This window comes from Crotalus tigris, unplaced genomic scaffold (genome assembly GCF_016545835.1).
Source record: "Crotalus tigris isolate CLP2741 ecotype Arizona unplaced genomic scaffold, ASM1654583v1 scf7180000024346.1432988, whole genome shotgun sequence".
NCBI lineage: Eukaryota > Metazoa > Chordata > Lepidosauria > Squamata > Viperidae > Crotalus > Crotalus tigris.
Window position 1 is genome coordinate 188,224 of NW_024100515.1, and position 25,811 is coordinate 214,034.

At 36.0% G+C, this 25,811-nt stretch overlaps 1 protein-coding gene and 1 long non-coding RNA gene across 13 annotated transcripts in view; one reads left to right on the top strand and one right to left on the bottom strand.

Annotated features, from left to right (window-relative positions):
• The window catches only part of LOC120300613, a 119,085-nt gene extending 100,132 nt beyond the window's left edge, over positions 1-18,953 (top strand). For all 5 annotated transcript variants that reach the window (XR_005554703.1, XR_005554700.1, XR_005554702.1 and 2 more), the window contains one exon: positions 18,828-18,953. This is a non-coding gene — a long non-coding RNA (uncharacterized LOC120300613). The remainder of the gene's footprint in view (positions 1-18,827) is intronic.
• The window catches only part of RAD51B (RAD51 paralog B), a 289,276-nt gene that overhangs the window by 179,303 nt on the left and 84,162 nt on the right, over positions 1-25,811 (bottom strand). For all 8 annotated transcript variants that reach the window (XR_005554698.1, XM_039326853.1, XM_039326857.1 and 5 more), the window contains one exon: positions 14,232-14,328. Coding sequence is in view for 7 of the 8 variants with exons in the window: in XM_039326853.1 (XP_039182787.1) it covers positions 14,232-14,328 (97 nt within the window). In the remaining variant the exon portion in view is untranslated. The remainder of the gene's footprint in view (positions 1-14,231; positions 14,329-25,811) is intronic.

Genomic DNA, 25,811 nt, shown 5'->3' on the forward strand with positions numbered 1-25,811 from the left:
AGCCAAAATGACTACTCCACTGTGAACTATTCCTTTCAGAGGCAGTTACTTCTGAAAGAACTTAAGTTGCCCTAGATAGTTTTGACAGATGACAGGAAACTAAATCTAAATGAGATGCCAGTTACAAAAAGACAAACACGAGAACCACTGTTGGGCAATTTATGGACTCCCCGTTCAGCTACAGCAAGATCCCAAGAGATGCAATTGGCAAGAGGAGTTTCAAGCTAGCAGGATATGCTGAGAAGTTCTCCCAGAGATCTTCAACCTGATTTGAAAGACTTTGGACTGTTGCCTACGAAAGCTCTGGCCATACTGAGCTACTTAGGCTTTAAGTTGCCAAAATGTGTTTCATAAGAAGGTCATTTATAGTCCTGTTTATCATAAAATTATCCTTACTTGTCCAGCAACATAAAACAAAAGTAATCAGGAATAGAATAAATTGACAGACTAAATCATTATTTTCTTCATTACATGCATCCTGAAATTATGTTTGATATTTTATTTTAGAAATTAATTCAAACTGAAAGAACATTGGCACAGGCACCATCCATACTTACAATATACAAACAAAGGCATTGAAAAGACTCTGCTCTGCTAATCATCATCATAACCATAAGAAATAAAAAAAAATAGATGTCTCTTGCTGGCCTCTGTACTTTCTCTCTTTGTAAAATCATGTGTAAATAAGCAGACTACATTATAAAGCATGTGAGTACTGTGCTTCTTAGAAACAGTTTTCCATACCACAGATAAAATAAAATAAAGGGCCTTACAAAAGCATTGTGTAATATAACAAGGGTTGGTAAATGGAACATTTCCAATTCAACAAAAAACAAAATTATAATGAGCATGCTAAAGCTCTATCTATCTATCTATCTATCTATCTATCTATCTATCTATCTATCTATCTATCTATTTTGTTATCTATCAACTTAATATGATTTATATGGCTACCCATTTCTTACAAATGAATCTAGGTGGTTAACAACAATTAAAAAAGCTCAAAACAAATATAGAATTGCAGGCCAAGATTATAAACAACAGCAACAACCATCAATACAACCATTTCACAGCCTCTGATATCTCACACTGAGGAATACATCATGTCTTCAGGGCCTTGCGCAAGATCAATAGGATTGAGGCTAATCTAATCTCCAGGGGAACAATGTTCCAAAGGACAGGGGCCATGATGGAAAAGGAAGTCCTAATAGATAATACTTTTTATAAAGAGGATCTGTAACATGCTTCTCTGACTGGATCTGCTAGGATGGGTAGATATAACTGAGGAGAGTGGTCCCACAGATAAACTGGCCCGATGCATGAAAGATGTATACATTAAGTGACACCAGTTCCTTGTACTGAGCCTGGAAACATACTGGCAATCAATGCAGCTTTTGCAGCAAAGTCCTAACAGGTGCAGATTGAGAAGCACCCATAACTGTTCACACCACTGCTTTTGATGCAAGTTGCAGTTTCCAAATACTCTTCAAGGGAATCCATATGTCAAGCACATTGCAGTAGTCACTCAGGAATGACTAAGGTGAGTGACCACGAGCAGAGTCTCTTGGTCCAGGAAAAGGCACTCATATGCAATGTAAAACAGTTACCACCTGTTCCTTAAACAGGATTTGTGAGTCCAGGAGGACCCCCAAGTTGTGTACCCATTCCATTTAGGACAGTGCAACTCCATCCGGAAAAAGTAATGGGAAATCCCCAGAACTGGAAGCCCTAAAGCCCAAGGCTATTCAGTCTTGCTAGGATTGACTTCAAGTCTGTTCTGCCTCATCCAAGCCCCAACAGCCTCCAGTCATGGAAACAGAACCTCCATAGCATTACTTGGTTAGCCCAAGGTGAAGCTATAAAGCTGAGAATCATCACATTTTGATGATATCTCAGGCCATGTGTTCAGATGCCACACCAGGAGTCTCCTGTTGATGTTAATAAGAAGCCAAGAGAGCTCCTTATTAAAATCCTTAAGTAACCTTTCGTACCTATGAAAACCTTCTGACAGAACATGGAGCAACAACTTTTGCTCTTCATAAGAATGAAGCTTTCTTTCTCTGTATGTTATTTGTATCGTTGCAGGTGTATTACTATCATTTTTCCTTTTTTCACTTCTCTTTTGATAGTACCCAACACCAATACAAATAATTTGTGCCAGAGATTCAAGAATATGTTAGGAACAGAAAGTAAAGGATTTTTCTTTGTCTGTCTTAAAATAGGCCCATACCAGTAATAGTTGAGTTCCTTTCTATAAGCTCTAAAAAGATGATTTTATTTATCTCTGAGTTTAGCAACAATTGTACCCATACAGAATGAGAACCAAAAATTCAAAAGGAAGGCTTACAAATATGACTGATTTAAACTTATTAGAAGGGGAAAGATTTTACCTAATCAATTAAATGCCTGCAAGCATAACTAAGTAATGCATAAGAAGATTCTAAAGAAGAAATATGTGTGGTAACAATTACAAAAATATGTCTTTTAAAAAATCCACTTAAACTTTTCCTGATATTAATTTTCAAAAAGATAATGTAAAAACTCCAGGTTTCACCATTAACTTCTACTGTTCTGGTCAATCTTTTTGCTTTATTTTATGACACAAAGCACAATCAGAGCTCAGGAAGAAGAAACCAAGGAATGTAATGTTACTGCATTTGGGAAGAGCATGACTGGAAAGGATAATTTATTCAGTGTGTAACTAAAGATCTCAGTAATAATAACTAACAATGGGAGGAACGTGCAAAAAGAAAAAGACATGACTATTACTTTGTGGTTAGATAAATTGCAGTTGTTCATAAAACCTGCCTGAATTTGGCAAAGCTCCTGTAGTCTGTGTTTCAAATTAAGACACAGATCTTTGTTTACTGAATTTTCTGGACTTTTCTTAGTGCCGGTGCACAAAGAATAATTCAAACTGAAATAAAAACACGCCAGTTTCTGTTTGTTGCATTTTCTAGATCAGTGGTTCTCAACCTTTCTAATGCCGCGACCCCATAATACAGTTCCCCATGTTGTGGTGACCCCAAACCACTTATACATCACCGGGTGCCAGGGACATGGCCAAAGAAAAGGGGGGGGGAAATGGTGGGTAGCCTTGTTTGGCGACCCCCATGAAATAGTCATTCGATCCCAAATGGGGTCCCGACCCACAGGTTGAGAACCACTGTTCTAGATTGTCTGTAGTGCCTCTTGTTAGTCATATATAAAATTCTCTGAAATTAAGTTTTGTTCATAGTTTGTATCAGTAATTTGATAATTAAAAGGGACACTCATTTCTAAGTATGTACCAAAAGTAGATGAACTTTTCCTTCAGTCCAGAATAACTCTTCAATATACCATGATGTACTGAAATGAACTGAGACTTTAGCTATACTGCTTAAATTAATTGGCCAGATGTTGCCTATGATATTATGAACCTGCCCTCTTTTTAAATATGTATTATTTATTTTTATTTAATATGTATTATTATTATTATTTATAAATATTTTACCATATTTATACACCACCAATTCTGTAAGATTCCTGACTGCTTATAATATCTTCTTACAAATGTCAGTAAAATCAATCACATAGTTTATCACAGTTTAAAAATTACCAACTCCCCTTCTCCCAATATCACTCTCATAAATTAACACTCTCATAAAAGCTCTGTGAAAGAGTTCTGCTTTAATTGCTTTTTAAATGCATTCCAAAAGGTTGGATTCCTAGTTCTTTCCACCCAAACATCATAGAAATAGGAACCCCAAACAACCCAACTTGGGACAAGCAGATCTTGAATTCTGAATTATCTGGGTTTCATGCTAGTCCAAGAAAAAAATGAGGTTAAATTTTAAATGCTCATGTCTGTAAAACAGCTCTGATTATGTTCTTCCTTCTGTAGTCACCTAGCACCTAAAAGGATACTAAAAGCATCTTTCCCTGCCTGAATCCCTACTTTTCATTTTCATCATTTTTAGCTATCTACTTTCATTTTCATTACTTTTTTAAGAGAAATACCTATTACCAGAGAAAAAAGATTAGACTCCATGTATCCTAGTTTCTCCCCACTCAACAAAGTAGATTACTTGAATAAGGGATTAATAAGGGATTCTGTGAATAAGAAAAGCATATTTTTCAGGTATGCACAATCACCCAATCCTTCACACATGTACGCAGAAATGTTTCTTGGTTCCTAGCAAGTTGTTTTTTGAATACTACTTGTAAACAATAAGTAGGCTCTCTTATTACCCTCGGAGGTAATAAGAACTACAACAAGATGGATTGTGAACCTTGAGAAATCGCCCCACACAGTTGGTTTTGTCCTCTGTCTGAATGATATATATTCTCTCTTTTTTTTAGTATAAACTCAAGGCAAAATGCTGATGAAATTATACAGGCCAAATCAATGTAGAGTGAAATCATTGATATATCAAAAATTTCTCATCCAAAATGCACAAAACTTTCAATGATTGCAAGACCACAACAGATAAATGATATTTTTTTAAAAAAGATGTCCTTAGGTGTTGTATCTCCTCTTAGATGGGGAGAGGGGGGAATAGAAGGAGAACTCATCAAATTTGCAGATGACACCAAGCTGGCAGGAATAGCTAACACTCCAGACTTGAACACTGGGCCCTTTTTAACAAAATGAAATTCTGGTTTGGAACTGCAACCAAACAAGACAGACAGACAGACATAGATTTCAATGAATAGTTAGAATTGCAGAAAAAACAGCCTGCCTTCCATTGAGGACTTGTATATTGCACGAGCAATATCCTGGACATAAACTTCTTCCATCAAGATGACACTATAGGGCATTGCACACCAGAACAACTAGACATAAGGACATTTTTTCTCCCCCGTGCCGTCACTCTGCTTAACAACTAATTCCTACAACACTGTCAAACTATTTAGTAAAAGTGCATTACTATAATACTCCTCATCTTTCCTATAACCTATCATCTTCTTGTGTCTATAACTTTGTTGCTTGTATCTTACAATTTATACTGTTTGTAGTATCCTAATATGATTTATGTTGTTTGCTTAGCTAATATTCTATGACTATCACTAAATGTTGCATCTTATAATTTATGATGGTTATATTTTATGATTTATGATGAATGTATTTTCATGTTGTTTATGATCATGATTATCACTACTACTTGTATGTACACTGAGAGCTTATGTACCAGAGACAAATTCCTTGTGTGTCCAACCACACTTGGCAAATAAAGAATTCTATTCTATTCTATTCTATTCTATTCTATTCTATTCCATTCCCTTCCATTCCATTTAGAGCAGTGTTTCTCAACTTTGACAATTTTAAGGCATGCTGTCTGTGGAATTCTGGGAGTTGAAGTCCACATGCCTTAAAATTGTCAAGGCTGAAGAACACTGATTTAGAGAAAAGTAAGTTAGGCAAGAAAAAACAAATGCACAGGTATAATATAGGCAGTATCTGGCTCAATAGTAATAACTGTGAGAGAGATCTTGGAGTCCTAGTGGACAATCACTTAAATATGAGCCAGCAGTGTGCTGCAGCTCCCAAAAAAGCCAACACAGTCCTAGGCTGCATTAATAAAAGGATAGAATCACGATTACATGAAGTGCTAATACCATTTTATAATGTGTTGGTAAGACCATACTTGGAATACTACGTCCAGTTTTGGTTGCCACAATATAAAAAAGAAAGAGTGCAGAGAAAAGCAACAAAGATAATTAGCGGACTGGAGGTTAAAACATATAAAGAATGGTTGCAGGAATGTCTAGTTTAATGAAAAGAAGAACTAGGGGTGATATGATAGCAGTGTTTCAATATCAATGCCACAAAGAAGAGGGAGTGAACCTATTCTGAAAAGCAGCTAAAGGCAGGACAAGAAGCAATCAATAGAAACTAATCTAGGAGAGGTGCAACCTAGAACTAAGGAGAAATTTCCTGACAATTAAAACAATTAATCAATGGAATGACGACTCCGGAAGTCATGAGTGCTCCAACACTGAAGGTTTTTAAGAAGAGATTGGACAACCATTGGTCTGAAATGGTATAGAGTTTCCTGCCTGAGCAGGGGGTTGGACTAGAAGACCTCCAAGGTCCCTTCCAACTCTTGTTATTCTGTTTTTTTCTTCCTCCCATCCCTAGTCATATTTGTAAAAGAAGCAAATTCAACTGAAAAGAATCTCTGTGCAGTAGAGCATTTCCTTTTATATAGTTTTTATAGAAGCCTTGTTTTATAAGTTACCTGCATGCAGCAAAAGCTTATGCTCATCTTTAACTAGACCTTTTAGCCCTGGCCTGTGGTAAATGTATGAACTGTGGCTCTTTCATTTCCCAGAAATCTGTATGTGGGAAATAACACCCTTTAAAGAGAATTTCAAAGATTGTATCAATTAAGCACATTTCTGGCACTTCCTTAATGGCATATTTCCCCTGGAGTCAAAAGCTGTTTTAAAATCTGAGATCATTTGTTTAATATAAAAGCAAAGGTTATAGAACAACAATTTCAAGTTTCATCAGCCAATCCCCTGTAGCTCTGAAGTTAGAAATGTATAAATTTGATGTCCTATGAATAAGATAAGTTAATAATTCTGTTCCTGTTAAAATGATATCACATTTCACCGACAATTTTCTCTTATTGCTCTATATTTTTTTAACAGCAAGTCATTCCCTGTTCATTGAATTTCAACTTTATTTTCTGTCTTTGCCATTTGCTATACTTGCCTACCAACATCTGGAATAGATTTTGTCAGCTGGGTTTAAAAGAAGAACTATAAACAATTCAGTAATTTAAAAAATTAAATTTATTTATAGCAAAAGCCAAAATCGTGTTTTAAATGGTTGAAGTTTCAGGATAGTAGGTCTCCAAGAATTTGTAATACATGGTCTATGTTGCTGTTTTCTCAAGAATTCCCTGAGTGGAATTATGTAATTCTCCATCTTTAGAAGATCCTTTAGTTGAGCACATCCTGCTCAATGAAGCAATTTTATTCTATCAATATGTAACACAGTTTCTGGGTCCATTTACATACATACTGACATACATTTATAAGATAAGATAAGATAAGATAAGATAACCTTTATTGTCATTTTTATACTGTGGGCACAATGGCACACATCAAAAATGAAATTTAGTTGCCCGCTCTCAAAGTGAAACACATACTGTACATGACACACATCTAAACATACTATGAACAACATATGTATAGACCCACATCCCCACATATATGTAGCAAATAAATATTTAATATTGTCCATCTTGAATATATAACGGAGTGAAGAATGAGGAGGAGGAGGAGGAGGAGGAGGAGAAGGAGGAGAAGAGTGAGGCAATATATTTTGGAAAATTCAGTGTGTCTAATAATTACAGGAAAAGGCTTAACATCAGAATTCAGGGATGATATTTCCAACTTTGCTTTCAAATAAATATGAGTTCAAGAACATGTGGCATATTCTTTTATCATTTAATCCTAATAATCATATACTAATGAGATTACTAGGCAACTGAATAGATTCCTAACTTTGTTTTTCTATTTAATATGAAACCAACTCTAATAATAAGGCAATATGGCCCACACTACTGAATCTTAATTCAGGCAAAATGACAGGAAAAATGGTCATCAGGCATTGTAATTAAGAGAAAATGGGGGGGGGACACATCTGTCATGAGAAAAGCTCAGATTTCTTTCACATGGCCTTTTTTTCTATTCCCCAACTTCCACAAAGCATGTTGAGGTTGACTTGCAATAGACTTTATTCCTGTTGACTTCAGAAGGCTACCAACACATATGGAACACTACAAGCCTCCCAATCAAGCAACTGGAGAATGAAAAAACCTGGCATTCAGTTACACTCAAACTTTGAGTTATGGCAGCAGTTGATTAACAAAATCCCCCTGATCTTCCCATATACAGAATGGGAAAGGAATACATTTATATCATACACCTACCCTTATTTTCTCTGTGCATATGTGATTGCAAAATATTTCAGTAACGTGAAGGAAAATTTTGTGTCCTGCACATAAATTCCCATTGAAATCTGTGATGATGATATGACATGCATATTTTGCAGCTAGATTTTTTTCCCCAAGTGTCAGGAAGGGACACAAGCAGACACATTACGCATAATTGCTCATATTAGATATAATTGTTCATTAAGCCAAACTACTGCTGGCTTCTATTATCAGTTGAAGATCAAGGAGCACTCCCAGATTGCACGCCTGTTCTTTTGAGAGAAGTACAACTCCACCCAAGCAGTTTGAATTTCAGTTTCTAAGCCCATTTCCTATTCTCCTATAGCTCTTCCAATTTGTCTAGAATTAATTCCAGTTTTTCCTCATTATTGAACAGACAACAATTGTTCCCTTGGAATTGGACAGTAAATATTAACAAAGATCAGCACCATGATGATAGCATTAAATAGCCAAAAAGAGCAATGACTGAGTAAACATGTGATGACTTTAATCTCTCCACATATCCTGTCCATATCTTTAAGATCTATAATCCACTAAAAAGGCAAGTAGTTGCCCCAAATAATTCATATAAACTGCCCCAATTCCCGAAGTTCAAATCAATATGCATCTTTTTGTATTGGCTGTTCCCTTCAAAATCTTGAGTGAAAAGCAACACAGTGAAATCAAAGCGGTTGCTGCTTCTACTGCAGTAAAGTAATTCAAGTGGATTTTCATTTAACTTTACTCTTCATTTGATATGATCCATCCCAAGAGTATCTCCATTTGGAATTCTCTGACATACTATCCATTTCACTGTTCTCAGCTTGATATTAAAACAATGGACTGATAAAGCTTTGCAAGATTTCCTGCTCAGGAAATCAACTGAATCCATCGGTGCCTGTGTTAGATTATTTTAATGATTATTCCATACCTGCAAAATCTAAGGTACAATCTGCTCATGATAGCAAAGTTACATGGATTTCTTTAAACTTCAGATCACCAGCTCCCTAGAAATCAAATCCAAATTAAGCTTTTTCTCCATACATGGGACCATATACTGGTTAAAACTTGTCCATGATCATCATGGAGGATTCTGAATTGCTCCTCCTTGGGTAACATAGGCATGGATCTTTCAAAAGGCAAGAAGTTTGTAGTAATCCAACATTACTCTGAGATCACCCAGGAAGACAGACTACACTGGTCCACAAGGAGAAAGCTTCGGAAATGAAAGTAGCTTAATTTTACCAAATTGGGTCACTAAAAAAGGAAAACTAAGTCCTGAGTATTAATTTTCTCCAGTTTCCAAGATACAGCTTCAGGTCAAAACTGCATCAAAATAATTCAGAATTATAAGGACAGCAGGCTGAACGATATGCTGACTTTTCACATATAGATAATCCTCGATTCACAACAGTTTGTTTAGTGACCGTTCAAAATTACAACAGCACTGAAAAAAATGACTTATGACCCTTTTTCACACTTACGCCCATTGCAGCATCCCTAGTCACGTGATCAAAATTCAGAAGCTTAGCAAGTGACTCATATTTATGACAGTTGCAGTATCTTAAGGTCATGTAATCGTCTTCTGTGACCTTCTGACATGCAAAGTCAAGGAGGAAGCTAGAATTCATTTAACAATCATGTTGCTACCTTAACAACTGCAATGATTCACTGAACTGTGGCAAGAAAGGTCATAAAATGGGACAAAACTCACTTAACACCTGTCTCGCTTAACAACATAAATTTTGGGCTAAATTGTGGTTGTAAGTTGAGGACTACCTGTACTGTCACAGCTACTGAAATGCAGCAACAAGTACTCAAAATTGATATACTTTCAGCATCTGCTGGTGAGATGGTCTACCCACAGACCACTCTACCCTCTGATTTTAGTGTGCTATTATATCATTTCCCTTTACTGTTCCAGTTCTAGGAAAAAGAACTGAAGAAATCAATATAAATTCACCAGTACCACCACCCTTCCCCTGCACCACCACCTTACATCAGGCCTTTATGACACAAGCCAGAGCAGTACCTTTATCCTGGATTAAATACTGGATAACAGATGTTGTGACAACAATTGACCTAGCACTGAAGAGCAGAAATTTTAGCTGGAGAGGCTACCATCACAACTGTCACAGTACAATCACTTAAGTCCAAAATGAAAAAAGGCTAGCCATTGTCATCCAGGATGCATTTCCCTCCTTATCCGCCAAGCTATTCTTTATGCTTGTTTCTCCCCAATTTTCCTGATGTATCTCTTAAAATCAGGCCCCAACCATCCATCTTCATTCCTTTGCACTCCAATCTCCTCTCATAGTCATGTAAATAGAAAAATAAATGAGATATCCTTGCATCCAAGTGCTTCTTAATGACCAATCTTACTGCCAGTATCTTTCTCACTTCACAATATGTTCCTTAAGGCTCAGGATGCACACAATGGCTCTCTGTCTCTCTCCCCTCAGGCCAAATGATGGTCTTTTTCTTACCCTCCACTCATTGGCAGGCAGCATTAATGGTTATTTAATCTATGGTAATCAATAGCACAAGAAATGAGTAATATATATTTGAAAAGGACTAGCTTGATCCTTTCCCTCTCCTAATGAGAGAAATAGTTGACATTTTAATGTATTTGAACAACAACAGTAACTAATCATGAGCTATAATATAAGACAGATTTTCTTAAGGAGGTGGAAAAATAAAATGACAATTAAACAAGCATCTGGGAAACACATAGAGCAGTCAGACATAGTAAATCCTGCCCCTCAAGGTTTAATTGAATACTTAAGTTTCCTTGCAACTCTGTAATTGTTTACAATTAAAGAAAAATAAAAACCAAACCATTTCCTCCATTTTTAATAAAGATTTCCCCATGCATAGAAATTGCACATTAGCCTCCATAACATATGTTAAGAATGGATATTATGTATTCTATTTCTAACATGTCTCAGCTTGTATATAAGTATAAAAACAAATGCATCAATAAGATTGTTTTCCAAACAATTTATTTATGTTCTGTGTTTTGATTTGATAGGTAACAGTAGGTGATAAAAGTAGACTAACCACTGAAATATTGTAGGAAAACTAATTAATATTCCAATGCCTAGGATGTGGACAGTATACTATTTTTAATACATTAAACCTAAATACTGAGCACAAAGACACCAGGGGAATTAAATGCTGGTGAAATAGTGTGGGCTACATGAGGATCAGAAAAAGTAGATTCAGAAAACTGAAAGGAGTAGGAAAAGCAAATGAAGTCCAAGTAGTTATATATTATTGTTTCAAAACAAAAAGAATGTTGGAAAATGGAGATTAGAGTAGGCACTGCTTATCCTCTGGTAGTCAGGTAAGCATTTATCCATTTGTACAGAGCTGCCTTGGAGGAAGTATGTAATCAGTTAAGGCCACTCAGACACAATTCGCTTCTAGTCATCTCTTTCAACAGCCCCTCCTTCCCCCGATCTTTTTTCTAATTCCTGGCAGCTTTATTTGGAATAAAATGGATCTTTTAGCTAAAATGTCAGTGTGATGCCAATAAATAAACAAAGCATAGATTACACATGTGCAGACAGCCAGCATGTCTGAACTTCTCTGTAACAAGAGAGATGCAGTGTTTATTTATGCATAATCTCTTGCCCTTTCACAGGTTCCTATGGTGACTTAGAAGAAGTTAGAATTCACAACCTTCACCTTAAGATATGAATACCGAATTCCAAATTTACTTCTCTTTTTTTTCAAAATGCTGTCATCTGACCCAACTTCAAATAGTTATAAGCTGGACAACATACTGTATTTCAGCCAATGAAATATTTCAGTCGTTAAAATTACTCTTTGTTAAGTTCCAGTATAGAGGCTATGCGATACTATGAAAGTTACAAACATGTTTAATCTTTTTCAATGCTAGAGCATACCTGAGTGCATAACTGAAAGATCACTTTCACAGAGACCTGACTTACCAGAGAATAATTCCACTAACATCTTAAACATAATCCCCTTCCCCCCAGTTGTTTATTTTTTAAGGGAATTATTTTAGGTATGCACGGATAAAACATTTTGAAACACTTTTATTATTTACCAGTTATCAAGTAGCACTGTACTAAGGTCAGCACTATCTTTCCATGTCCTATGATGCCATGGAACTTTGAGAGCTCACCACAGCTTAAGTCAGTCAACCCTGGAAGTTAATTGGCTCAGCTTTCCATGCTTCCTCTGGAACACCAGAGCCTGGTGACTTCTTATTGGTGGCAACTCTCATCTAATCCTGCCCCTGGTTCTGGGATTCTCCTACAGAAGTTAAAGTGTGTGATGCCACTGTCTCTCCTAAAACCAACCCACTTAGTTTTTCTCTCTGTTCCCTCAACACAAAATACTTAGTGAGGGGAATACCAAGATAGATATTGGTAGGCAAGATGAAATCTGATGCTCTTAGAAATTGGAGTCTGTCAGCTGAAATAAACTGAATAACTAATTCCAGGTATTTTATTATCAATTCAACATATTTAATTGCAGGAAGCTAATTCTTATGGATGTACAACTGCTAAGTTACTTAATCATTTATGATTTGTTTAACACTTTCTAGTATAGCTAAATACTTAACAAATCATGAATCATTTTACTACAGAATATAGAGACAAACTCATGGAGAGCTTGTACAAACAAGTCTATAATAGATCTTAAAAGTTTGCAGCTGTAACAATGAAGGGAAGAACCCACCATGTATAAAATGTTATTCCTTCAAGTGTTTTTCGGTTTCTAACATGCTGGAACATCTTATACTTGAGACGCTTTCCTTAAACAACTCCGCAGAACCAAAAACTTCTGAGAGTTCTTTGTACATGTCATTTTCACAAGAATTAGTAAAAGTTACTATAGCTCAGGGATGTACAATTCAAGCCACCCTAAGGCCACTTTCACATTTTTAACTCACTTCTTTAACCAGAGAAAAGCACTTTTCTTTCAACGGTAATAATTTGTCCTGTATTTAAACCATTCCTTGTTGACTCCTCCCACCCCTCAATCTACAATACCGTATATAGCTACTTTCTTTCAATCTTCCACTTTCTATATGAATGTTACCCGTATATTTTCTGTTTGCTTCCCAAATAGATGTCTCTGTGTTCCCATCAAATAACTATTATTATTTTATTTAGCATATGATGAGAACATGACAAAAGAGAAGCAATCTCTTACTTCTTATATAATCCACATGAATTATATACAAAACTTCTATGGGGGGTACAGCAGTGGCCTCATAACTGGATGTCCAATTCAATAGTCATCTGCATCCATCGCATTCCTTAAGCTACACGTGCTTCCTGGGTGGTGCTAAATGAGTGACAATGACCAGATGCAGCCGTCCTCCCCTCTTGGGCCACACAGCCATGACAAACAGAAGTGTATAAAATCAAATAACTATGTATATATGGTATGTAAGTATTTATAGATAGTTTTTTATCAATGTCTTCTAATGAGGAATACAGGTAAGTAATTGATGAATAAGTTAATTACATTATTTTGTTACTTTTTGATCTAGGATATGTTAGGCTTCTATTACATCAGAATGAGAAAATTATGTCTTTCAGCTATTTGTCTGTGAAATAATTGCTTATCCCTGTTGCACAAAGAACTGCTTGCATCCCCTAAGGTAACAGATCTAGAAACAAAGCTTATTTCTTAAATTGTATGAATTCATGTTACTCCAGGTCTAAGACGCTATGCTAGAAAATCAAAACTATATAGTATTTTGTAAATAAAATAGATAATAAAGGAAAGGGAAGGAACATATGGTTAAATGAAACATTTTGCCCAAAGTTTGTAATTGTGATATCCTTATCAGATGCAAGGTTAAGGTTTCTTTAAATCTTAGTCTCCATTACACCTGTACTTTGCCACATTGCAAGAGAATACAACAAATTCAAAAGAGAATAAAAACCCTTCTGTTTTTTAATTCAGTGACTGATAATTACTGTCAATACATCACCAACTCATACTAAATTGGCAAAAATACCTAAAACCTTGCTTTTAACTGTAATGCACCAGTTGAATGAGTGTTTTGCATTATTTATTTCAAAACAAACCATCAACACAATCATGAATTAACTTTCCTTAGCCTATCCAACCTGTAGATTTAAGATCAATTAAACTACTGGTTTTAAATAAACTTTAGAATTTTTTTTTTTAAATTCTAGTTTCATTTTATATTGATAACTATATTGGGGTTGTTCCTTAAACATGAATGTTACAAATGGTTGAGGAGATGTATATCAGAGTTATGTTTCAACTGTAATAAAAAGGATTGCTTACCTTCAGACAGGGACGAGTCATCAACTGGAGACAGGAGGTCTGCCTGTACAGCAAGGCCATCACTTAGCCATGTGGTAATCTGATTCGTCAAGATTACCTGCAAACAGACATGGAGGAGGAAAAAGTATTAGAATTACATGGTAGGCACAATAGCTACCTCAGACATACACAGTAAATTAGCCAACCCTCAACATCCACCATGATGTTCACCATTTCAACTCCTTTCTCAAATATTTGGATCAAGTATAGAAGCATCTCAATAAAATGTTGAAGAGAGCAGATCCTTTCAAAACTCAGCTCAAAATTACTAAATAACTTCACATTATACCTCATTTCTTTGGCAGGAAAGAGGAAGGAATCTCTCTGTTCAAGGGAAAAGTGATAGAGAAATAGAAAGCAAAGAGGAGCCAGAATGAAATGTGATAAATGCTACAAGGGCTCAAGGCAGTGTGCCTGTATAATGATCACTAAAATAATTCTTTTCTAAGTCAACACCAAGAGCCAGATGGATATCGAAGCTGGTACAGTGTGAATAAATGATATAATAAAAGATGAAAAAGACAAGGGTTACAAATAAATTGGAGCATCTCATCATTGCAATTGTATGCTAAGATGGGAGGATACTGTACATCCAGTTATCCAAGAGGATTCATATAATTAGAACATTGTAACAATATAATGACAAAGCGCATATTCTGAATGCAGGAAGCACAAAGTCAAATCCAAGTATTGTTAGACTTCTATCTGGAAACTTGGAAAGCTGTTGCCAGTCAACGTTGCTGCCAGAACATAAGATTCCAGGACTTGTCTTCTTACAGAAGTCAACTTGATAGCCATGCAATGGCTAGATGAAGGATATTAGCATAACAGTACCTTTCCTCCTTGTATAACTCAGAAACTGGCAATAGCTTTCCAAAGCAGCATTATCATAACTTTGGCTACATCTGTGTAATTTCAATCATCCTTGCACAATAAAGAATTAGACAAAAGATAAAATAATAATCTCAGTTTAAATACCATTCATCTTCATCATCAAGCACTGGGACAGAAATCTGAAATTCAATCTGGAATCAAAACTCTCTTTTCCTAGGGTTCTTGAGAGCCTTATAAGGACTAGTGAAGAAGCTTCAAGATATTGACGACTCAGGCTTAGACTGTGTATCTGTTTCATAAAGATACGCTTATTCCCTTCGTCTTTGACTGCCACAAATAAAAAAGTGTTAAGTTTGGCCCCTTAATTGAAGCTAGGCAGACTATATGTTTTACAAATTTATGGGGGTCAGGCAGTATTAACCAGATTATTTCCTTTTGTCACGCATGAAGAGTTCATTGTCATTGTCAGTCTAATAGTGACAATTAAGAGTCTTTGCCTCCCATAAAGTTTGGCAAATTTCCTTCCTTCCTTCCTGTTGGGCAAGTGATGGACATCCAAAAGGTAATAAACACAATTTGGGGGCCACTTGTCATCTATAAATAAATTCTATCCTGCTACCATCATTACTAGAAGAGATTTGAATTACTACAAGAGGCAAAGAAACAACAAATCCAGAATACATATTTCAACACCACAGTAGTAAATTCAACATGATAGAATATTGATGGCTTCACATAACAATATTTGCTAAAGTGGTTCAGTATTAGTATAGATTCATATTAAAGCAAGCACTAATAATACTAATCCAATACCAGTTCCAAATGAACAGAAATATAAAGACTAAATAGTAAGAGTTGTGAAGAAAAGGAATAGGAAACATTTTAGATTAATATACAGAATGTGCAGCCACATTATGACATGGTCTAAAGTTTTTATTGGCAGATGTTTGACACTAACTACATTATTCACAAATGTCAAGAGAACCCATGTGTGATGTGGTCATTTCAAATTTATTCCAATGTAAACTAAGTTCTGTACCATTGTATGCTTGTTCATGTCACATCACTTTTATATATTTCTTTTTTAAACTAAATTTCTGTAATTCGTAGTCCATTTCATTAAACAAGTCCTTTTCTGCTAGTTTCCAGTTACAAAGAAAATACTTCATTACAGCTGGAGACTTGAAAAGGTTTAATATGAATATATGTATCTGTATGTATGTATGTATATATGTATGTATATGTTTGTATATGTGTTTGTATATGTATACACAAACACACACGTATGCACACATGTGTTTTGTTGTTATATCTATTCTCCCTTCCATTTTCTGTTTGCTTTCTCTCCTCTTCTCTGGTTGGGCTACACACATTGTTTCAGCCCACAGAGTTGCTACGAGGACAAGATAAGTAATTTCATCTACATTGCCTTAAGATCCTTGGAAAAGAATAGTATATACCAGGGGTCGACGACCTGCGGCTCCGGAACCGCATGTGGCTCTTTCATCCCTCTGCTATGGCTCCGTCACTCAAAATATGCGTCACAACCGCCAACACCTACTGGCAGGAGATTTATTGTGCTTTTTGACCCCCCGGTAGGCCAACCATGGATAAATCCAAGAAAAAAAGTTTCAGAAGAAGGTTGACAGCCCCTGGTATATACAGATTGGCACAGCCAATAAATTGCATAAAAGAGAAATAAGAAAAAAAACCAACAAATATATAGAGCTAAATAATTATAATTTAATATAGAAATTACTCACTTACTAAACAATTACATTTCCAAATAGCTTTAGCTTTTTCCAAATTATTAAACCAAAGCTGGGAAACCAGAGAATAGCCTGTATTCAATCATTGCATTTTCCCAAGTATCTCTGATCATCCAATTCTGAAGTTCTTTGTCTTCCCAAATTCTCAAAACAAGTTAATTGTAATTCTTTGTGTTCTCTTTATCTCTACATCAATTCAGAATCACAATACAGGTTGTCTTCGACTTATTATCACAATTGAGACTGGAACATTCATCATTAAGAGGTGTAGTCATTAAGCGAGGCATCACATCACTGCTTCTTATTTTACTACCCTTTTTTTTGCCATGGTCATTAAGGGAATCACTGTGGATGTTAAGATACATGATTGTCTCTGCTTGTCGGAAGATGGCCGGGAAGGTTGCAAATTGCAATCATGTGATCTCGGGATGCTTCAACCATTGAAGCAGGATGCAAGGAGGCTGCCAAGTGACCAAATCGCAATCGCATGACCGCAGGGGTGTGTATGATGGTTGTAACTTTGAGAGTAAGTCATATAAGTCATTTCTTGCAACACTGCTGTAACTTCAAACCATCCTAACAAAATGGACAAAAGTTGAGGACTATCTATATACAGGTTTTTTTTCTGCCACTCTATTACAAAATTACTGTATGTTTAGGTGGGAGATCTGAAACATTTTTCTTTCTGTCAGAAAAAGAAGAAATATAACATTTCTCAATGAGTTTATGCTTTCATTCCCACTTCATTTTCACTTTGTTTCCTTGAATGCCCTCTGGGTAGAAATCCTTACTGTGAACTGAAACAACAGCAATAACAAACCCAAACATTTTACTTAGGCCTCACACTTTCATGCAGCAGCTTTTATACACAAATGAAAATTGCCCAAACACATAAAGAAATAGGTATCTATCTTGCCAGTGCTTCTTGAAACAGTTTCAGCACCTTGTCACTGAAGGTCCTGGACAGAACAGTGGGAAAGAGGGCCTACATTTACCTACATCTGGTTCACAGCATAATCTGGCTACGATAATTCCTACTTTTGTATCCCTGGATCTAAATTACTAGAATGAACTCCATGTTGAGGATGGTTCAGAAATTCCAAATACAGTATATAACACCACTGCTTAATTACTGAACAGCATACAAGGCAGAATATTGCGTATTTTAAACATCAGTTAGTATCCAAGCACTTTACTCACTTCAATATTAGATTTTGACTTATAAAGCTCACCTATAAGCTTAAATATTTTGTAAAAATAAAATCCACTAGAGGGGAGTTGACTAATGTGTTACAATATATATAATATTCAATGAATAATATTTGAAACTTATTTACTTGAGCTGTTACATACCTTCCTTAGTATGAAAGGCCCTGTATTTAAAGTATGTATGGGCAATAGTCTCAAAATTGCAATTTTATCAATTGCTTAACATACATCTCTTCTTAAAGTTTTATTTTCTCATGGAGAATGTCTGTTGGTGATCTAGGACTACATGGTATTTGATTTCATTTGGATATTTTTAATTTCATAAACCAACCTGATATTTCTTAATGGTTATGCAGCCACCTTAAGAAATAAAACACCAAAATGCAGTATAATATAGGAAGCCTTATGTACCACTTTTTATGCATAATCTTTCTATTCAAGCTGCCTTCTTATATCAGAGGATATACCAGCTTATACCAGCTCAGAGGAAATTTCTCTATGGAAGAGCTGGAAAGGAAGCTGGCACACCAGAGACATATCATTTTGACTGTGATTACTGAAGACACAGATTTTTTTATCATATATAGTTTATTTTAAGGGTGTTCTCAGATTTCCTGTTCTATCTGTGCAGAAACAAAAAAAATAATAATATCTTAACAGAAATATTGTGGGGGGGATTGAAACTTATGAAAATTGGTAATTTAATAGTTAATGTCCATCTTTGTGTAATCCTGTACCCCTTCAGTTTCTCATAGATAACTGCTCCAGAAACAAAGTCAAATCTGCTTCTATATGGATGAATAAGAACGTTATTTCTATGGTGCTTTTTTCTCAAATACATCTCCTGCCCTCCCCAGGACCACACTGAAACTACTAAATCTGACTCTGTCATCCCTGCAAATCTGGTTGAGTAAATAAATCATCCTCTGTAAACTTGTGGTCTCAGCTTCCTTGTTGGTTTATTGCAAAATTAAAGGAAACATAGTACAGAACCATCAATCAGTAACCAGGAAAGGTACAAAGGCTTTGGAATCCACCAAAAGGGAGGGGAGAACCTCACATGAAATGACTGTTTATTATGAGAACAGAGTAAAATTCCCAATTTCACATGCAACATCATTTAGAAAAAAAATATGTATTAAAGACTTTCTATTGGGAATAGAAGAGGGAAAAGCTAGAAGAGAACACTAAGAACAATCAAAAAGCTTTTTCCATTGGTATTATATTTTTTTAAAACTATTTTTAGTGCATGTAACAACAAAATCAACCAAAGTACCAGTCACTTTCATGGGGCTGGGACAGTAACTCAGCATATTGCAGAGGAAAAAGGAATATATATATATTTAAATCTTTAGGACTGTAATTTCATCTCTAAAACCTGAGACACATGCTTCTTGTGCCCAGAAATGTGATTTTGATTTGTATATTACTGAAAAGTTACTCAAAAAACAATACTTCAAGTTTCAACGTCAATAAAAAAGAGTGAAAAGTATTATGAAATGAATTTATCAAGCCATCCTAATCAATAAACAGAATGGCAACATAAAGCATGACTAACATGATGGTTGAGGTGATGGTCACTGTTCACTCCCTGACTTTGCAAAAGTCGTGGTATTCAAACTTGCTGAAGCAGGCAGTATTACAGACAATGGGTGGTGGGATTCAGCTGGTTCGCACCAGTTCGGCAGAACCAGTAGTTAAATGTTGTTGAGTTCGGAGAAGCGGCTGAACCCATGCTGCTTCTAGAAGTCAATTCTAGGCCAAGAAGACCTGGAGGAGGCCTCCCAGGCCTAGAACGGCCCACAGGAAGTGTGTGGATGTCACTTCCGGAAGTCTGTTCTAGGCCTCAGAGGCCCAGGCCTGCATTCACGCAGAGAACCAGTTGTTCAGGTATTTGAATCCCACCACTGCAGACAACACATAAGTATGACTAGACGTTGGACTAGTGCAGGGGTGTCAAACTGCCAGCCCGCAGCCGGATGCGTCATCCAGAAGATACGCCCACCCCACTGCCAGCAATGGCAAAACCGTCCGGATACATTGCGCGATGTCACATGACGTCACGAGTTTGACATGTCTGGACTAATGGCTTCCTTAAACACTGTTGGTAAAAGCTGTTTGGTGGTTATTAGCAGCTTGCAAAACATGGGTGAACAATTGCCCATTATTTCAGCCAGGCTCGCTATGAAATCACTATCAGAGTGATATTTCAAAAGAATTAATGGTAAATTTGAAAAGAAATTCAAAAGAATTCATGGTCTTCTTAAACTGTGAAAAACAAGAAGATAAAGTTTGAGAAGTTACTATGGTAAACCAATAGATTTCAGGAGGAAAGAAACAGCTTTAGGCATGTAATGACAACATTAAAAGCTCTTCCACACCTGAACTGACAATGTTCCCTGCAAAATTCCCCACAGAAGGTAAACTTCTGGGTGAATGAATCTAAAGCAGGAGGATGAGTATGGTATATCAAGTTTTTATTACATCTTTTCATTTAGTGGCACTCCAAAATGTCTGTGTTTAATTCAAAGCAGCTCATTCCCCAAGCTGCCATTCATCTATGTTTCTGGCTAGTAAACTCCAAATAACTAAGTTTTGATAGCATTTGCAGAACATGACAAACTATTAATATCAACATTTACCAGCTGTAACTTGTTTTTTTTCTATATGATGATACCATTCAATAAAGGAGAATATTTGTAGCTCAGGATTGAGGTAAGAGGTCCTTGGTGCTCTCAGACCTTAGTTGTTTCTTGCAGATGTTTCATTACCCAAACCAGGTAACATCATCAATGCTCATGATGATGATGATGATGATGAGCACTGATAATGTTACCTAATTTGGGTAATGAAGCATCTGCAAGAAAACAACCTACCTCAGAGAGCACTAAGGACCCCTCATGATACCATTCGTAGACTGAAAGCTAATGATATTGACTTTCAAACCTCTTGAAGAAAGCCTTTTTAATACAGATATAGGCAAAATGGAGTCATAATGGGGCCTCATACATATAGTTTACCAAATAAGCACTCAGCTGAGATTCTGGCAAAATCTAATTCACAGCATAATACTTGACAGGAGATAATCTTTCTTACTCTAATGTTACATTTTTGTCACTGAATTTCAGTTTGTAAATTAAGCCTTTAATTAGAAATTAGGTTTATAATTCACTTTCCTGTCCAACGTTCTTATTTCAGCACATCTTCCAAATATAATCTGGCCTTAGAATTTTTGCCTATAATAAAACTGTGCTCAACATTTCATAGGTTGGATATAATCTTTGCTCTAACTTGCAATTTTGTCCCTGGATCCTTATGACAGTTGACAAAATATATGTTCCTAGCAAGGGCAATCTATAGCAGTACCGTCAATATTTAAACCAGAAGAAAAGGCCTAGGGTTTTAGTTGAAAACAATAAAGCATCAGTGCAGGCTAGCCCTTACGTTTAATTCTGCTTTCTAAAGAAAAAAAAAAATCCAAATTATGCAATTCCTTTTTAAAAGCTTTATGGGAAGAGGAGAGATTGGATATAACTCTATGCCAAAGGTTTAAAAATAATCACCAAAAAATTAATAGGAGTTCCAGAACAAGGGGGGGAGGGAAACCCACACAAAACACCATACAAAAATGTGCTCGTCTCAAGCAGTTACATGTCTTCAAGCTGAAACTACCACCACCCAGAAATAGCCTTAGGGTATTGCCTTTCCTCTCTCTAAGCCAGGAGTGCAGCCAACACAAACGTAACCTTCAAAAGCTACCCTCCTGCCCCCAGTGTTGTTCTGCTCCACAAAAAGTCTACATGCCTGGAAGGCCGTTCCATAGCCGAACAGCCCATATGCTTGCAGCTTGTACAAACCTGTTTGTAAAGACATGCGCAAGATATTCCCAAAGGGCAGGGTGGATCAGATTGCTTTTTCCCTCTTCCACATCCTGCCAGACACTGGGGCTTAGAGGTTAGTTTCAACATGCTTTTCTTTTCCTCCAGAAAAGTTCTGAATAAAAGCACAGATTTCTGAATGAAGATTTGAAAAATGTGAATATTGTAAGTGTACTACACAGTTGTATTGATTGGCTGATCAATAGGATAATTCTGAATCACACTAATGTTTGCATTTACTACATGAAGATTGCATCAACCAATTCTTATGGTAGATTCCATAGGAAGCATCTAATTAAACGTAGCTTTAATGTGGGACAATACTATTTTTAAGATTCTCAGTCTTAATAAGTTCCATTATTTTTACAAGGAATTGATCATAACGCTAATAAACTTCAGCATTCTACAATACTTCATTGCTCCTTCTAATTCCATATTGACTGTTGAAAAACTTATAAAAATTCAAAGGATTCCAGAAGTCCAACTAAATCATGTGAAAACAAAGGATAATTTGATTAATGAAGTACGTATAATCAAGTCGAGGAGCAATATTACACACACCAATTTCTGGAATATTTCCAAAGCTTGCTTCACATTATAACTTTTAATGTGATAAACAAAAAAAATATTAAATATTAACAGGAAATAATAATACTGATGCTTAATCAATTTGAATTTAATCAATTTAAGCCATTAGTTTGTCCTGGTTTCGTTCCCTTCTTTGCCTTGTCCCTTATCAGTTGTAGGAATGTAGCCTATATTCCCCCCCCTCCCCCAATGTGTGCATTCTTATACTGGTGCATATTCTACTGTAGATGGATCTTCTGGAAATAGCCATAACTGATGAATATTTGGTTAGAATATTACCCTTGTCCCACCAACATCATTTGAGCTATGGACAACAACGTTCCACTTGTGTTATTAAAAAAGCATATTAGAAAAGCATTGTAGATTAGATTTCAGTTTTAATACAGAATACTTAACACCAGGGCTTTTTTTCTCATAGAACGCCCAGAATGGAGTTCCGGCACCTTTTTTGGATGGAACCTTGTAGGGTAGGCAAGGCAGGTTGTATGATGTGTGTGAGTTCCGGCACCTTTTTTTTTTTTTTTTTAGAAAAAAAGCACTGCTTAACACTGTTCTTTCTATGGGTTAGTTGCATTTTATCTAACATCTTTGACAATTGAAACACTGGCCACTAAATATTGGCTGCAATCAATAGACATATATTCCTTTCCAATATTACAGAGATGGGTAAGAAAACAAGAGATTTGCATCAAAAGACCTTTCAAAAAGAGAAGGTTCCATAAACACACCAGCAAATATGCATCTGGATAATCAGGATAAAAATGTTTTAATGTTCCCAATACATAGAAAACTCAAGATTTGGGGTTGCATAGAGAGGAGACAGGGAAGATGCCAAAAATTAGTTGCTGGATGTCAATTATTTCTATGTTTTAATAGACATTAATAACAGAAACGTCCCAGTTTGAAATAATTAAGTAGCTATACCTTCCAGAAAGCTAGGCTTAGCTTCTCCAAGAAAAATAAGTATCTTTAATTTGGATTAATGGGATTGATGTTGGCTAGGTTAGGTTAAAATTTGAGGTATTCTTTTGGCCTACAATCTAGGAAACATACAGTCTTTTGCTGGGAATATGAACTGAATATAGGACTCTGAGTCCTCTTTCTTGTTTTAGAGAGATAAGAATAAAATAAGAAGCAATGCTAACAAGTCTTCAGAGTCACAAACCTCTAATAATTACACTATTTAAAATAAAATGCAAAAAAATAAAAATAGAAGGAAAAGAAATAAGCCATTATCATAATTAGCACACCATTTCAATCTTTTACTCTTTAGAAATAAAATGTTATCTCATTTATTTAATATTCACTTGCAGTAGGTTGTCAATATGAAAACTGAGCAGATTTACACAGACTTGATTTTTGGTATGATGTAATATTATATGTTCATTCACTGAGTCTCCTGAAGAATACATTTAAGGATAAACAAATTAATATTCCACCTAAGCAACTTTGGAATTTCTGCTGTACTGCAAAACATCGTTCTATGCCTCAGTGTGTGATGTTCTCAAAAGATCATCAGAACAAGTATCAACTAGAAATCAGTTCAGCATTTTAGAAATTAACAATACATCCCTTTAGCTATTGGCTTTTACCCAGAATTGTGAAGGAGATCTGATAAATCAAAATTTGATATTTTGCTCACAAGGTTGTTATAACATCTACATCAATTTATCCCATCCAAAGTACACATGCAAATGTGACATCAGTCACTATATTATTTCTATCTGTATTTTCACATGAAATGATACTTTTTTCATCCAGCTAATGGATTATTTACAGAACATTTTATCTTGTCATCAATACAGGAATTGTAAGCCGTTTTAAGTATCCCATAAGTATCTATGGAAGGTTATTTTCCCCCCTTCATTCTCATACACAAAATATGGCTGATCTCAACCCTAGCAGGGTCAAAGGCTAGTGTATAGAATAGTTAAAGCATATTTAAAAACCCAGTGATTCCAATCAAGACTACCCGTATTTCCCCGAAAATAAGACACCAGGTCTTATTTTTGGGAGACGTCTTTTAATATTCACCTCCGGCAATGACAGCCCTGCCCAGCTGGCCCACTTCTTCTGCAGCCAAAGAAGTATCTTTATTCTGCAGCTACATCCCAGCCTGCATTTTGCAGTTAGGCCTTTCCAGAAGGCCACTGCAGCCGAGAACCGAGCTATGGATTCAATCCACAGCTCGGTCCTCGGCTACAGAGATCTTGCAGAACTGAGCTATGGATTCTGGGCTGCAGTGGCCTTCTGGAAAGGCCTGAGACTAAGAAATGCATGCCTGGCTGCAGAAGACATTGCAGAAATGGGTCGGCGAGAAGAGGCCTGGCTGCAAGGTAAGTGGGTGCAGGGTGCAGTTCCACATCCCTACCTCACCCTAGCTTGCTTTTTAGGTGTGTGCCTTGCCCCAAAACTAGGGATTATTTTTGGTGAAGGGCTTATATTAGGTCCGCCCCCAAAAATCAAGCTAGGATTTATTTTTGGGGTAGACCTTACTTTCGGGGAAACAAGGTACTGTTGCAGGATTTTTTGTAGGCTGGATTTTGTAGTCATTTTTTTCCACATCACCTGAAAACTAATTAGCTGGGTAGCAGGACTCCATTTTATTATTTTTCTCACTTGATATCTTCTGAATGGATGCAAACCATGAATGCAAAGCTTAAGAGTTTCCTCATCATTTAAAGATTTATTAAAGATAAAGTTCTATTATTGACCCTATAATCATAAATTGGAAAAGTTGTTTATAGGCAAACGTCCACATGACACAGTGTAATATTCCTTTCAAAGCCATTTCAAGGTATTTATATACATTAAGAACAGAATTATTATATAAAATACTAATTGACAGCTTCTTCAAGAAGATAAAATAGAACAATATAGTATGGATAGTCCCACTCCAGGTAGATTTGCAGCTGGCTGAACAATCATATCCACTGCATATCCCTAGTACATTATGTCTACATATAGGAAGGTTATGCAATGGGGTATCCCAGTGCTTGTTAACATTTAAAAAAATGTTTTAGAAAAGGGGATGGAAAATATGTTCCATAAAGTTACAAATGTTACAAATCTGAAATGAATTGGCAACACTAGTCTTGCAGTTCAAAAAAAATCTTGATCAACTTGAATATTGGATCCTATCCAACAATATGTAGTTCAATGGCAAGAAATGCCAGGTTCTGTATTTAGGCAGCAAAAAAATCAGATGCACAATTAACAGATAGGCTCTGCCTCAACTGTTAATAGTATTTGTGAAAAGGAAG